The 14,757-nt window shown below is 53.4% G+C and overlaps 1 protein-coding gene across 1 annotated transcript in view; it reads right to left on the bottom strand.

Annotated features, from left to right (window-relative positions):
* Nucleotides 1–14,358, bottom strand: part of TERT (telomerase reverse transcriptase) — a 51,201-nt gene extending 36,843 nt beyond the window's left edge. The window contains exons 1-5 of the mRNA XM_023734818.1: nucleotides 14,140–14,358; nucleotides 12,750–14,025; nucleotides 4,576–4,771; nucleotides 1,940–2,120; nucleotides 743–922 (exon numbers count right to left, since the gene is read on the bottom strand). Coding sequence (XP_023590586.1) covers nucleotides 743–922; nucleotides 1,940–2,120; nucleotides 4,576–4,771; nucleotides 12,750–14,025; nucleotides 14,140–14,358 — 2,052 coding nt within the window. The remainder of the gene's footprint in view (nucleotides 1–742; nucleotides 923–1,939; nucleotides 2,121–4,575; nucleotides 4,772–12,749; nucleotides 14,026–14,139) is intronic.
* Nucleotides 14,359–14,757: the final 399 nt, after the last annotated feature.

The raw sequence follows: 14,757 nt of genomic DNA, 5'->3' as shown, positions 1-14,757 counted from the left end.
AAGCTCCCACCACTGTGAGGCAGACGCCCCATGCCCACCCACTCCGCTGCCAGGAGAAGCCCAGGACGGCGAGTGCCTGCGTGCAAACTTTAGTTAGCTGCCGTTAAGTCGGCCCCAACTCAAGGCTAGCCCATGCACAACAGAATGAAACACAGCCCAGTCCTGCACCATCCCCGTGATCACTTCTGAATCGGACCATTGTGATCCATGGGGTTTGCACCAGCTGGCTTTCAGAAGTAGATCATCCGGCCTTTCTCCCCAGCCCGTCTTAGTCTGGAAGCTCTGCTGAAACCTGTTCAGCATCCTAGCAACACACAAGCCTCCGCCAACAGGCGGGTGGTGGCTGCGCATCAGCTGCATGGGCTGGGAAACAAACCCGGGTCTCCCGCATGGAAGAATCACCAGTGACCTCATGCAGCTGGGAGTCCTGGTGCAAACGGTTATGGTGTTCAGCTGCTAACTGAAAGGCTGGAGGCTGGAGTCCAACCAGAGGTGTCTCATTAGAAAGGCCTGGGGATGCAGACTCTACGGCTCCCCCAGTAAGGGCCATGCCATCATTAGGCGGAATGCGCGGGGGATCTGAAAAAGCCCCACCACTCCCAGTGTTCCCTCCAGGACCAGCGATGTGGCTTCACCACAGGCAGAGAACCTGAGTGGACACATTCATATCATGGACATGCTCAAACCACGCACCAAAAGCCACATCACACGCAGCCAGGAGGCAGGCCCTAGGCCGACTCACCTTGACGAAGTACAGCCGGGGCCCAGGGTCTCGGGCCCGCACCCGCTGCACGAATGCCCGCCAGGCCTTGTACACGTCGTCGATGCCCAGCACAGAGGCCCCCAGCAGGCCCGGCCGCAGGGCCCGCTCGTAGTTAAGCACGCTGAACAGGTTCTTCATCTGTGAGGTGAAATGCTGAGCCTGAAGCCGCTAAAACGAAAAACATGGGATGTATGGTTCAGAACGGGGTCCCTGGAGCCCAGGAGAGGGGACCTCAGGTCAGGCTGCCCCTGTCAAAGGGCCTCAAGGGCGGGAAGAAGTTCCAGGGTTGCCTGGGGGCCCCAACTCTAGCCTCCTCCTCCAGCCTCCCCACGCTCACCTGGCTTGCCTCACAGCTCTAGGAGACCGTAGGAGAGCAATCAAGCTCGGGGCGACCAACCCGTCCAGACCCACCTCTAGGCCCAGGTGCTGGAGGACGCTTCCCGCGATCCCAGCTACACACCTGCCCCTTCTCCACCCCCAGTTCCTTCATGGCACAGACGAGGAGCACACGCTGGCTGCTCTCAGGGAGACCAGGCTCAGTTTCAGGTTCAAGCTCAGAGCTAAGTACAGCATCAGACTCCAACTCACCTCTCACCAGTGCCTGCACCGACCGCTTTGCACACTGCTGTGGGCACATCACCAATGACACCACCTCCCTCAGACGCCACACAGGGGCACTGAGGATGGGCCGGAGCTGCCTGCGAGGCAGTGACGCTGAGGTCACGGACCCTGGGGCATGGTGACAGCCACCTGGACCATGGCGGCCACCTGGGCTCTCTATGCCCATAGCACACCAGAGTCTGCAGAGCGCACTGCGCTACGGCGGGGTCACAGAGTGCTGGGGTCACAAGGCACCGGGGTCACTGGGTGTACTGTGCTTCAACAGGGTCCCAGGAGGCTGGGGTCACAGGGCACAGAGTCACAGGGCAGGAAGAGCTTCTCACTGTGGCCCTCAGCACGTCATGGCATCGCCTGGGACCCGATGCCCTACTGCTCCCTTTCCAGGCCCAGGAGCCACCCCCTCGCCCACCTCTCCGCAGGCTCGCAAGGTGCTGTGGGTGATGGTGGGCCTGCCCCTCGCCATGCCCGCCAGGCCACCCTGCGGCTCCTCATCTAGATCAACCCAACCACGGGGTTCAAACCAACTTTCCTTTAAAACTAGAACAAAGCGCTCACCTTCTTCTCTCTGCGGAAGGTTCTGGCTCCCACGACATAGTCCATGTTTACAATTGGCCGAAGGCCCTGGGGTTTGGGAACGAAGCGCAGCTTGGAGGTCAGAAGAGAAGGCTTGGCCTGCTGGCATCGCTGGACCTCCTCTTCGGATAACTCTCGCAGCCGTACTTTGTTGAAGTGTTGTCTAAAACACAGAGCGTCTCGGTACGCCGTTCGGGGCCGAGCGATACACCGGCAGACAAACTCACAGGACGGTGCAGGACCCCATAAACTCAGCCAGGAGCACAGTCACTCAACCCCCAGGGCTGCGCCGGCGCCATGCTGACACACCCACCACGGACACCTGGGAGCCCCCACCACAGGGAGTCTAGGACAATCACAGATGCCTTGGGGAGCCCCCACTCACAGAGTGCTCAGGTCAATCACAGACACTTCGGGGATCCCCCACCAGCAGGGAGCCCAGGACAACCACAGATGCCTCAGGGAGCACCCACCAACAGGGAGCCCCCAGGACAACCAGTGGGGGCCTAGGTCAATCACAGACACTTCGGGGAGCCTCCACCAGCAGGGAGTCCCCAGGACAATCACAGGCGCCTCAGGGAGCGCCCACCAGCAGGGTGTGCAGGACAATCGGAGCCCCTCTGCAGTACAGACATGGGGTGGCACAGGCCAGGACCCGATGGACCCTCAGCAGAGGGGCCTCACAGGCAGGGACAGAGTTGTCTCCCAGGCCAGCTCCCTCACACCCGTGGCCTCAGCCTTTCCCCTGAAACTGCATGAGGGGCGGCAAGAGGGAGGGCTGGGCCGGCTGCCTGAGCCCATGTGGCACCTGGCCCGTGTGGTTCCCAGCCTGGCCCTGGGTGCTCAAACACCTCCACGGCCACTGGGGGCCGAGGACACTCCCTGGGCCAGTGCCCCTGACTCCAAGTCCAGTCTCATTTCAATAGGTCCAAGAGCAAAGGGAAGCAGGGAGCATCTTTCCCAGAGGAACACCAGGGCAGCCTGTAGCAGGACTCCATGACCACCTGGGCAGTGCCACAGTCTCCAACAGTCCCAGCAGGGCCAGGGTCTCCAGGAACATCATATGCTCCCTGGAAGTGACAAGCAGGGAGTCCTTTCTGTAGTCAAATGGCCACTTGGGACAACATACCATTTACCACGGCCACCAGGGGCCATCAAGTTGACTCCAACCCAAGTGTGTCAGAGTAGAACTGTGCTCCCTAGGGCTTTCAGTGGCTGATGTTTCAGTAGTAGATCGCCAGGTCTTTCTTCTGAGGCACCTCTGGGTAGACTCGAATCTCCTTCCAGTTAGCAGCTCAGCACACTAACCGTTTCGCACCACCCTGGAACTGCTATGCCATTAACCAGTCTTAATTATTAAACGGGGCATGCTGTTATTAAGCCACGTCCACAATGAAAGCCTCTAGACGCTCTCCTGACACAGTAGGAAACAGGCTCAGGCTTGGCTGCACGTGAGGATCTTGGAAAACGCCGGTGGCTCTCCCCACTCCCAGACACACCGCATAAGTAGTCTGGGTGTGACCGGGTGTGGGGACGGAAAAGCTCCCAAGGGGCTGGGGTGTGCAGCAAAGCTGGGGAAGCCCTGACCTCCCGACCCACAGGTCCCCACGAAGTCATCTGGAAAGACCAGCTCAAGGACACCTCAGTCACAGTGTCCCATGTTACCACTTCTATTCCCAGGTTGGAATTCCAACCCAGTTAAAATCTGCCACAATCCTTCACACCAACGAAACAGATTAGCTGAACAATTGAGACAAAATCTAGTAGCCATTTGGAGTCAAATTCAGCCTTCTATGAGTTCACTCTTCAGTTTTTCTCATGGTAGAACACTTCCAGGACAATCACAGCCACGCTGGGGAGAACCCCACCCACAGGTGCTCAGGACAATCACAGACGTCTCGAAACATTTCTTCCTCAGATATTTCCTTCAGTATGTCATCAAATAGTGGGATTTTAATCACCTTATGACGTCAAAAAAATAATAAACCAACCCCCTTGTCTTCAAGTCAATTCCAGGTCATAATGGCCCCAGGTGTTACAGAGTAGAACTGCTCCATAGGGTTTTCTTGGCTGTAGTCTTACACAAGCAGATCACTGGGCCTTTCTTCCACAGTGTCTCCGGGTAGGTTCGAACCACCAACCTTTAGGTTAGTAGTCAAGCACACACTGTTTGCACCAGCCAGGAACCTTACCTTATGACATGAGTTCTACTTATTCTGTGTGAATTAAAGGAGAACCTGACCCATATCTACAGGTTATGACAAAATAGAGCCAGAAAAAAATCACTGGTGCTCTGGTCCTGTTGCTCCATTTCAATATAAATCACGTCAGTTTTAGAGTAGGTTGTGGGTCCACAGACCATCAAATGCACACCTCTGATTCTATAGGTAAGAAAACAGAAGCTCTAAGTGGTCAGGACCCGGAGCCCAGACTCCACCCGGGGTCTCCTGGCTCCCAGCATGGAGCACTGCCCGTCCCCTGTAAAGCAGATGGGGAACACGGGCCGGGGCACACCACTGCGGGGTAAGAATCAGTGCTCTGGTTCCGCAGACACGAAGAAACGGACGATTGAGTCAGCATTTCTCTTCCTGCTCGAACTAGGCTCTGATTATAAATACCTGATTCCAATGCTTTGCAACTTGTTCCAGACGCTTTTCCGGAAGAAAAAAAGCCTGTTCTTCTGAAACATGGTCTCGGTTACGTAGAAAAAGGCCCTGAGCAGCCCAACCACGTAGGTGTCCATCAGCCAGAACAGGAACTTGGCCAAGATCTCTTCTCTCAAACGGTGCTCCGAGGCCGGAACAGCATAATCCCCTGAAACGAGAAAACACTGAAAACCCAACCCAGGCCTGGCGACCTCACCCCTGAGATCCACACTGTCCAGTACTACAACCTCTGGCCGCTTGACACCTGCCGGTCCCTAGGGCTTTCCCGTACACATAATCTACACACCCATCCCGGATGCCAGGCACAGAAAGAGAAAGCCAAGTATCGCATCCGTAACGCTTCTGCTGATTCCACGTTAAAATGATGATACTGTGGATTTACTAGATTTTACTACAATACAGTAAAACCTGCAAAAGCCGGAACCTGTGTAATGCAGAAACCTATCAGAGAAGGAAATCTCAGCTGCTAACCAAAATGTCAGCAGCTCCAATCCGCCAGCCGCTCCTTGGAAACCCTATAAGGCAGTTCTCCTCTGTCCTGCAGGTCACTATGAGTCAGAATGGACTTCATGGCAACGGGTTTGGTTTTGGTTTAATAGAGGGTGGCAGAAAAGCGGTAAGCTGCACCCCATCAAAGGCAGAAAACTTTCAAGACCCCAAAAAACAAGGCAGTCCCATCAAGTGCCGGCTGTCACAGGATTCACTGTAGATTATTAGATTCATTTCAGCTTTTCTTTTTCCTTTTTTTAATGTGACTACTAGAAAATTTGGAGCCCTGGTGCCGTAGTGGTTATGAGTCAGAACTGACTTGATGGCACCTAACAACTAGAAATTTAAAACTGTATTTGCGGCTACTTCTCTTGGACAGTGGTGACTTGGAGCAACATCACTCACCTTGCTTTGTAAGCAGAATGGAGAAAGCAGAAGTGTGATGTTACGAATTTCAGTGTGTCCCCCAAAAAGATATACTGATGTCCTAACCCCTGTACCTGTGAATGAGACCTGTTTGAAGAAGCACGGTCTTTTGCTGGAGATAATATCAGTTAAGTCATACTGAAGTAGGGTGGGTTCCAGCCCTAATCCCTTCGGAGCAGTGTTTTATAATTGAGAAGGACAGACAGGGAAACTGAGTCCCATACAGGGGGAGGTCCATTAACAAGCCAAAGAACTCCACGAAACACCTGGGGCTACAGAAGCTGAATGAGCAAGACCGAAGAATAACTACCGCCTTTGAGCCGTAGTGTTGGTGAAGAATATTGAATATACCACAGACTGCTAAAAGAGCGAACAAATTTGTCTTGGAAAAAGTACAACCAGAATGCTCCTGAGAAGCAAGGATGGCAAGACTCCGTCTCACATACTTTGGACATGTTATCAGGAGGGATCAGTCCTTGGAGAAAGACATCATGCTGGGTAAAGTAGAGGGCCAGCGAAAAAGAGGAAGACCCTCAATGAGATGGATTGACAGTGGCTGCACCAATGGGCTCAAGCATAACAACGATCATGAGGATGGTGCAGGAGCACGCAGCACTGAATTTGGACTTCAGGCCTCCAGAACTGAGACAATAAATATCTGTTCTTTAAAGTCCCCACCAGTGGTATTTCATTACGGCAGCCTCAGGAAATTACGACTCGCGCGTTCTCCAGATGGGTGAAACGCTGTTGGGTGCCGGTGCTACACCACTGCTCTGTACAATTTCAAACTCAGGCACTGCCATGGATCCAGAAAGACCTGGGGCTCTTGAGCCTGAGCAACTCCAACTGAGCAGAGGCTGCTGGCGGCGGTGGTCACACTTTATTTTTTTATTGTGCTTTCAGTGAGAGTTTACAATTCAAGTTAGTCTCTCATACCAAAATTTATACATGCGTTGTTATGTGACCCTAGTTGCTCTCCCTATACTGTGACAGCACACTCCTCCTTTCCACCCTGGATCTTGCGTGTCCATTCAACCAGCTCCTGACCCTCTCTGCCTTCTCATCTTACCTCTGGACAGGAGCTGCCCATTTAGTCTCATGTATCTACTTGAGCTAAGAAGCACACTCCTCACAAGTATCACTTTATGTCTTACAGTCCAGTCTAATCTTTGAAGAGTTCGCTTCGGGACTGGTTTCAGTTTGGGGCTAACAGAGAGTCCAGGGGCCATGTCTTCCGGGGTCCCTCCAGTCTCAGTCAAACCATTAAGTCTGGTCTTTTTACTAGAATTTGAGTTCTGCACCCCAGCGGTCACACTTTAGCTAAGTGAGGCTCCCAACAAGGTGGACACACCACCCATGACCATTTCCCTTTGTAATCCTCTGCATTGGAGCACATTCTGAGAAGGGGTCCAGGGGCTTCACCAGATGGGCACGAGGCCACCACAAGGATAAAACCCGGGGCTCCACCACCACCGACCCCCACAATAGAAATGTGTCAAGGAGAAAGGTGACCCCAGGAGGCAGGTCAGAGATGAAGATGGAACGGTGAGCAAGGAAAACAGAAAAAAGTAGGTGGCAGATGAAACTAAATAAACACTGACCATAGGAAACAACAACAATAACATCTAATCTAGGGGTGAAGAAACCCAAGATGCCATTAAATTAGTAAGAAAAACAGTATATAATTTGGGGTGTGATCAGAATTAAAATATGCTAAGATCCTCATAATGTGCCCTGACAGGCACAATGACTTTGAGGTGACTACTAGCTCTTCATTCAACTGGGGAGACGCCATCCTGTTAACTCCTGCATTACAGAGAAGCAGCTTAGGAGACGGGGCCAAGATGATGGAGTAGTCAGACACCTCCGGTTGTCCCTCTTACAACAAAGACCCGAAAAAACAAGTGGATTGATTATATATGACAATCTAGGGGCCCTGAACATCAAAGGCAAAGTTGAGGAATCGGACTGAGCAGCAGGGGGAGGGAGAGATGGTTCAGAAGCAGTGAGGAGTTGCTGGACCTGACCTGGCCAGCACCAGCACCCTGTGGCTGGATCCGATGGCACATGCAGTGAAGCAAGCAGTGGCACTCGGGATGTGTTTTCCACATCGGAAGAGACCAAGTGGCAGAGTCTGCTCAAGCCTCCAGAACCAGAGAGAAACAGCACGCAACTGGTGAAAGATAAGTACAAGCATCTAACCTACCATGTGGATCAAAAAAAAAAAAAAAAAACCCTTTTTGGGAAGTGTCTCTCTCCCATTTTCCTGCCCCCTCCTCATTCTGCTTCAGGTCCCAGTCTGCTTCAGTGATTGCCACATACCCTGGGCTGGAAGTAGGACCTGTCGCGTGCCCTGAGCCATTCTCCCAGTTTTGGAGAGGTAACAAATTACCAAATAAAAAAATAATCTGCCAGCTCCCCTAAGCCAGGAACTCAGGGAAGGGACAGTCCCTTTGCCTAGGGACAGGCATAAGGGGTCCATGGACTTTGAATGCGTTTCACTCCAGCACAGACCTGTGTGGTCCATTTCAACAGCGTAGGCCCTCATTAGCACAGTACAACAGGGTATATACCTGATGCGTATTTCAACTCTATCAGCTATAAGGGGAAGCGGCAGATTCATGACATTTGACACCGCCCTGCCTATTAAGTAGGGTCCTCACATACCTACATCAAGGGCCTGAGGACTGGTGGCTCCACTCACTCCACTGAGCCACCCACGACAGGGGTCTAAGAATAAGTGATGACTCCCAGTCCTAACAGCCAACAGCATTGGGTGCCCAAAGTCTGGCTGCAAAAACCCACCACGCTCTAGGAAACAGGGACACGCTTTCCTCCCATACACTCAGGGGCAGCCATCAGCCCTGTCTTGCTCAGCACATGACCCCCTACTGCAGCCAGATACCTGTGCCCACTCCAATTACCCCTGCTCATCTAGGACTGTAGGTGAGAGCCTGCACCACGCACTCAGTGACCAATGACCTGGACACCTGAGCTGAATCCACACAAGAAAAGTAAACGTACTCTTGGGCTCACATACCTAGTAACAGCTCTAGCCACCTGGAGACAGGACGTGAGAGCTTCAAAGATGCCAATAATCAAACTAGCTCACATAAGCAGCCTATTTAGGCACATCAAAACTAAGCAAAACAAGAAGCTAGGACACAGTAAGCAAACATTAAATAAATATAAAAAGTTATTGACGTCTCAGAGACAATAGTCTATATCAAATCACATAAAGAGGCAGACCATGATGGCTTCAGCAGGCCACCAAAACAAAGAATCAAGAAACCTTCCAGAGGAAGAGAACTTCTTGGAATTACCGGAGGTAGAATTCAAAAGATTAATATACAGAATTTTTCAAGAGATCAGGAAGGAGATCAGGCAAAATGGAGAACAATCCAAGGTACACACAGACAAAGCAATAGAGGAACTTAAGCTTATACAAGAGCATAATGACAAATTTAACTGGCTGCAAGAATCCATAGAGAGAGAGCAAACAGAAATCCAAAAGATTAATAATAAAATTTCAGAATTAGACAACTCAATAGAAAGTCATAGGAGCAGAATTGAGGCAATGGAAGTCAGAATTCGTTAGATTGAAGATAAAGCACTTGATACCAACTTATTTGAGGAAAAATCAGATAAAAGAATTTAAAAAAATGAAGAAACCCTGAGAATTATGTGAGACTCTATCAAGAGGAATAACCTACAAGTGGCTGGAGTACCAGAAAGGTGGATAACAAAAAATACAGAGAACATTCTTGAAGATTTTTTGGCAGAAAACCTCCCTAACATCATGAAAGATGAGAAGATATCTATCCAAGAAGCTCACCGAACCCCACACAAGGTGGATCCCAAAAGAAAGTCATCAAGACATATTATAATCAAACTTGCCAAAACAAAAGATAAAGAGAGAATTTTAAGAGCAGCTAGGGACAAACAAAAAGTCATTTACAAAGGAGAACCAGTAAGAATAAGCTAGGACTGCTCAGCAGAAACCATGCAGGCAAGAAGGCAATGGGATGACATATATAAAGCCTTGAAGGAAAAACAATTGCCAGGCAAGAATTATATATCCAGCAAAACTGTCTCTCAAATATGATGGTGAAATTAGGGCATTTCCAGATAAACAGAAGTTTAGGGACTTTGTTAAAACCAAACCAAAATTACATGAAATACTAAAGGAAGTCCTCAAGTTAGAAAATCAGTAACATCAGTAACAACCCAAGACTAGAACACAGGACACAGCAACCAGATATCAACCCAGACAGGGAAGTCACAAAAATAAATCAAAGCTAAAAACACTGAAAATAGGGAAACAGGTATGTCAATATGTAAAAGATGACAACATTAAAACAAAAAAGAGGAACTAAATAATGTACTCATAGATCTTTCATATGGAGAGGAAGTCAAGGTGATATAAAGAAACAAAAGACTGGTTTTAACTTAGAAAAATAGGAGTAAATATTAAGGTAACTACAAAGCAAACTAACAATCCTACACGACAAAATAAAAAACAAAAACAAAGACTCAGAGGAGCAGCTTATTTGGAAATGTGGGAAATGGCTGCATCTGGAATAACAATCCTGGGAGGTAGGACTATTGCTTTTGTTAAGTGCCATCGAGTGGATTTTGACTCATAGCAACCACATATGACAGAGTAGAACTGTCCTACAAATTCTCCTGTAACAAAAATACGTGGCTTTCTGGAGCCATGGAGGTTGGATGAACCCCTGAAGCTACTGCCCCGAGATAATCTTCAAGTATTAAACAAAATATCCCCCTGAAGTCTTCTTAAAACCAAACAAGAGTTTAGCTGCATAAAGACTGTGTGCTTTGAGCACTGTACTCTTTTAAGAACTATCTGTGTGGGATCCATGGTGGCGCAGTGGTTAAAAAGGTCAGCTGTGAACCAAAAGGTCAGCAGTTCAAATCCACCAGGCGCTCCTCGGAAACCCTATGAGGCAGTTCTACCCTGTCCTATAGGGTCGCTATGAGTCAGAATTGACTCAATGGCAAAGGGTTTGGTTTTGCTTTTTTATATGGGATCAAACAGACAACAGCAACTCGAAAGATTACATAGGAACCTTACGGGGCAGTGAGTTTATGTTAATGGGGGAGGAACAACTCAGAAAAGGAGGGTGAGAATGGCTACACAACTCAAGGGATATAATCAACATCACTGAATTGTACGTGTAGAAAACTACCGAACTGGTTATGTTTTGCTGTGTATGTTCTCAACAATAAAATTAAAAAAAAGAGAGAACCAAAAAAAAAAAGTATTGTGGGAAGGTCACCCTGGCTGTCCACTCACCTGGCCCCCAGGATCTCTCAGGGACCCTAAGGGACACCTGGCCCCACCTTGGGCCGCTTCAGTTGGATTTCAGTTGGGATCTTTGGGGGTGCGACCTGGGTATTTTCTAAGCCCCCTCACCCAAGTGATTCCCATGTGCAGCCAGGGTTGCCAAACGCCCCCACCAGTATTTCAAATACCAGCAGGGTCACCCATGGCGGACAGGTTTCAGTGCAGCATCCAGACTAAGACAGACTAGGAAGAAAGGATTGGTGATCAACTTCCAAAAAATCACCCAATGAAAACCCTAAGGCTCACAACAGAACCCAACTCGCTTGCTTTGGACACACCATCCAAGAGGGATCAGCGGCTGGAAGAGGACATCACGTTTGGTGAACTAGAAGGTCAGCAAGGGCGATGGAGACCCTCGGTGAGACGGATTGGCACAGTAGCCGCAATGATGGACTCAAACATACCGATGATGATGAAGACGGCACAGGACTGGGCAACATTTCGTTCTCTTGCACAGGTGGTCACCATAAGTTAGAGTCAACTTGTCAGCAGCCGTCTACCTGTGAAGTCTTATTAAACACCTCGGGGGTCTTTAGGGGAGATCAGACGGCAAAACATGACCGAGGTCAGTTTTCACTGTTGCGCCCGCACCACAGCAGGCAGGGAAGGCTGGTGCAGACACAAACTTGGGATGCCCTGTCCCCAAGCAGGCATGCTTTCCACCCCTGGTGAAGGTGTGCTAACTGGGGGTTGGCAGGAGGGAAGGCTGAATGGGGGCTGGCAGAAGATGCCTTAAAACCAAGCCCAGAACATCAAAGGGCAGGAATACCCCAGGGCCCAGCTGCCCAGAAAACGGACAGCGACCAACCAGGCCCCAAGCACCCACGAGCAGCTGCCCCGACTTCTGTGCAGCCAGTGAGCACCCTGTCGCTGTCCTCTGCTCCCTTGTGACCCTTCTCTTACTGAAGGATGGCACTGGGGCAGTTCAAGGAACAGCCCTTTCATCCTTCCTTCCTCTGCCCCGGCCTGGCCTGGCACAGCAGACGCACAATGAAACCTAAATACAAATGAGTGCACCACGGGCTAACAGATGCCTCCGTGAAACGCAGGAGCCTCATCTCCCAGGAAAAGGGGCTTTTCTTCCCAACAGACTCCTTTTCATCAGCGTTTAACCCCGTTTTGAGGCAAAAAACTGTGAAGTCAAGAAGAGGATTAGGAATAACCTGCCTACACCCTCATGAGAGTTTCTGGATACTTCTACGGTATTGTTGGCAATCCCACCCCACTGCCTCTCCCATTCCGCCTGTTCACTGCTGTCCTCGGTGCCTAGGACCGTGCCTAGATCCACGAAAGGGTGAGCGCTATTCTTGCAGATGTACAAAAGCTGGATGGAGAGGGAGAGAAAGCAGATGGAATACACGCACCAGGCTAACGGGGAAGCAATGTGTGTAGAGAGCAAGGTAAGGAGGGCTGAGGTTTCAGGTCACCTGACCACTCACTTTCTGACTCCCTACGGTGTTCAGTTACAAGCCTGTACTGTCAAGTCGCCATGAACCATCTCACCTGGGTGCACTGTCTCAGCTGGGCACACTTCCTCACCTGGGTGCACCTGCTCGTCTCTCCTCACCTGGGTGCACCTCCTCACGTGGGTGCACCTGCTCGTCTCTCCTCACCTGGGTGCACCTCCTCACGTGGGTGCACCTGCTCGTCTCTCCTCACCTGGGTGCACCTCCTCACGTGGGTGCACCTGCTCGTCTCTCCTCACCTGGGTGCACCTCCTCACGTGGGTGCACCTGCTCGTCTCTCCTCACCTGGGTGCACCTCCTCACGTGGGTGCACCTGCTCGTCTCTCCTCACCTGGGTGCACCTCCTCACGTGGGTGCACCTGCTTGTCTCTCCTCACCTGGACTCCGCTGCAGCCACTCACAGTCCTGCACTTTCATCTTCCACATCAGCTCCTGCAGGGAGAGCTTGGCGTGCTTCCCCAGAGACATGAATGTCTTCACATTCCTGAGGAAGCGGCACTTGTTGTGGCTGGAGCCCCAGAGGCCGCGGGGCACCAGCCGGTGAAGACACGCCCGCACAAACGTGTACACATGCCAGGGGCTGCTGTGCTGGCGGAGCAGCTGGACCACGCACCGCAGGCCAGTGTCCTCCTCGGGGGCAGCCGACACCGCAGGCCCCGGGGGCTGTTCCGGGGTCCCAGTACTCGCCCCGCCGGGACCTGCAGGAGTGGCCATGGCCGAACCCAGCCTCGGACAGTGCGTCCTGAGGAGCGCGCCGTAGGGGCACCGCGCGTGGTTCTCAAGCAGCTCCTGGAACAGGGGCCGCATTCGCCAATAGCGCGGGGTCAGGCGCCGAGGCGGCTTCCTCCTCCACGCCGGCTTGGCGCGCAAGAAGATAGTCTCCACGAGCCTGCGGGCCCCAGTCAGACTGCCCTGCAGGGAGCTGAGGAGGAAGGTGCTGGGCAGCCGCTCCTTGGCCCCCGGGCAGTAGAGGAGACGCTTGGTCTCCACGTATGCCTGGGGAAGCAGTGACAGTAGCGCCTGGGTGGATGAGGGGCCAGCCCCACCCTCCTTGACCCCCAGCGTGGAAGAACGAAGAGTTCCAGAAGACTCGCCCTCCGAAGACATGGCTCTCCGGCGAGGAGTCACTGCTGGGGGATAGTTGTCACTCTGCCCACGTGCCCTACCCTGGTGGGCCCAGGACTGTGGTACTTGCCCTGGCTCCAGGGCTACGCTGTGCCTGGGCCTCTTGGCCAACGGGTGCAGCTCGCCCGCGCTGTGCCTACGCCGCTTCGTGCCCCCCACGGTTCCGCGCGGGGTTCCACAGCCCGGGCCCGGCCCGCTGGCGTCCCGGACGCAGAGCTCGTAGAGCGGTGGCCCGCACACCTGGTAGGCACAGCTCGGGGCCACCAGCAGGTAGAGCGCGCAGCGCGCCAGCAGGTGGGCCAGCACGTCGTCGCCCACGCGCTGCAGCAGAAGCCCCCAGGCGCCGCTGCCGCGCAGCGTATCAGTGACCGTGTTGGGCAGGTAGCTGCGCACGCTCGTCGTGAAGGCCATGGGCGGCCCGCCGCGGGCCTCGTCCAGCAGCGCGAAGCCGAAGGCCAGCACGTTCCTCGCGCCGCGTTCGCAGAGCCGCTGCACGACCCTGGCCACCAGCTCCTTCAGGCAAGACACCTTGGGGAGAAAGAGGAGCGCCTGAGTCGCGGTGGAGCACCGGGACTGCCGCGGTCCCCTCTGCGTGACGTCCAGGGCGCAGAGCCCCGCCCTCCCTGTCCCCAGGAGGCCCACCTGGCGGAAGGAAGGGGCCGTGGGGGGCGGTGGCGCGCCCCAGGGCACACACACCAGGCACTGGGCCACCAGCGCGCGGAAGGCCGCAGGGTCCCCGCGCCGCACCAGCCGCCTGTCCTCGGCCCCCAGGCGCTGTGCGAATGTCGCCAGTGGCAGCACCTCGCGGTAGCGGCTGCGTAGCAGGGCGCGCACGGCCCGGCAACGGGGTGCGCGCGGCATCCCAGGGAAGAGAGCGGGCGGGGGACCGGGACGGCTGCGTCCCACGCACTCCTAGCTGCTCCCACGGGGGTAAGAGTCGCAGGCTCCGGCACGCGCCGCGGAAAAGGGGCGGGGCCCGGAGCGAGGGGGCGGGGCAGGGGTGGGTTCCGGGAGGAGGAAGAGGAGCCGTTTCCTGCGCGCGCCGCGGGGGATGGGGCGGGGTCCGGGGGGAGGGGGCGGTGCCCGGAGCCGGGGGGGCGGAGTCTGGGGCGAGGGTGTCGGGTGGGTTCTGCTGGGGCGGGGTTATCTCCAGAGGAGGTGGCTGAACACAGGTCTGAGGTGGGCAGGCCCTGGGCTGGGCGGGCTGGGAACCGAGTAGGCGGGTCCTCGCCCAGATCACCTTTCCCTCTGACCTGCGGA

The sequence above is a fragment of the Trichechus manatus genome, unplaced genomic scaffold, assembly GCF_000243295.1.
Source record: "Trichechus manatus latirostris isolate Lorelei unplaced genomic scaffold, TriManLat1.0 scaffold00072, whole genome shotgun sequence".
Taxonomy (NCBI): Eukaryota; Metazoa; Chordata; class Mammalia; order Sirenia; family Trichechidae; genus Trichechus; species Trichechus manatus.
Note: the sequence above shows the minus strand (reverse complement) of the source record. Positions and strands in the feature narration are given on the sequence as shown.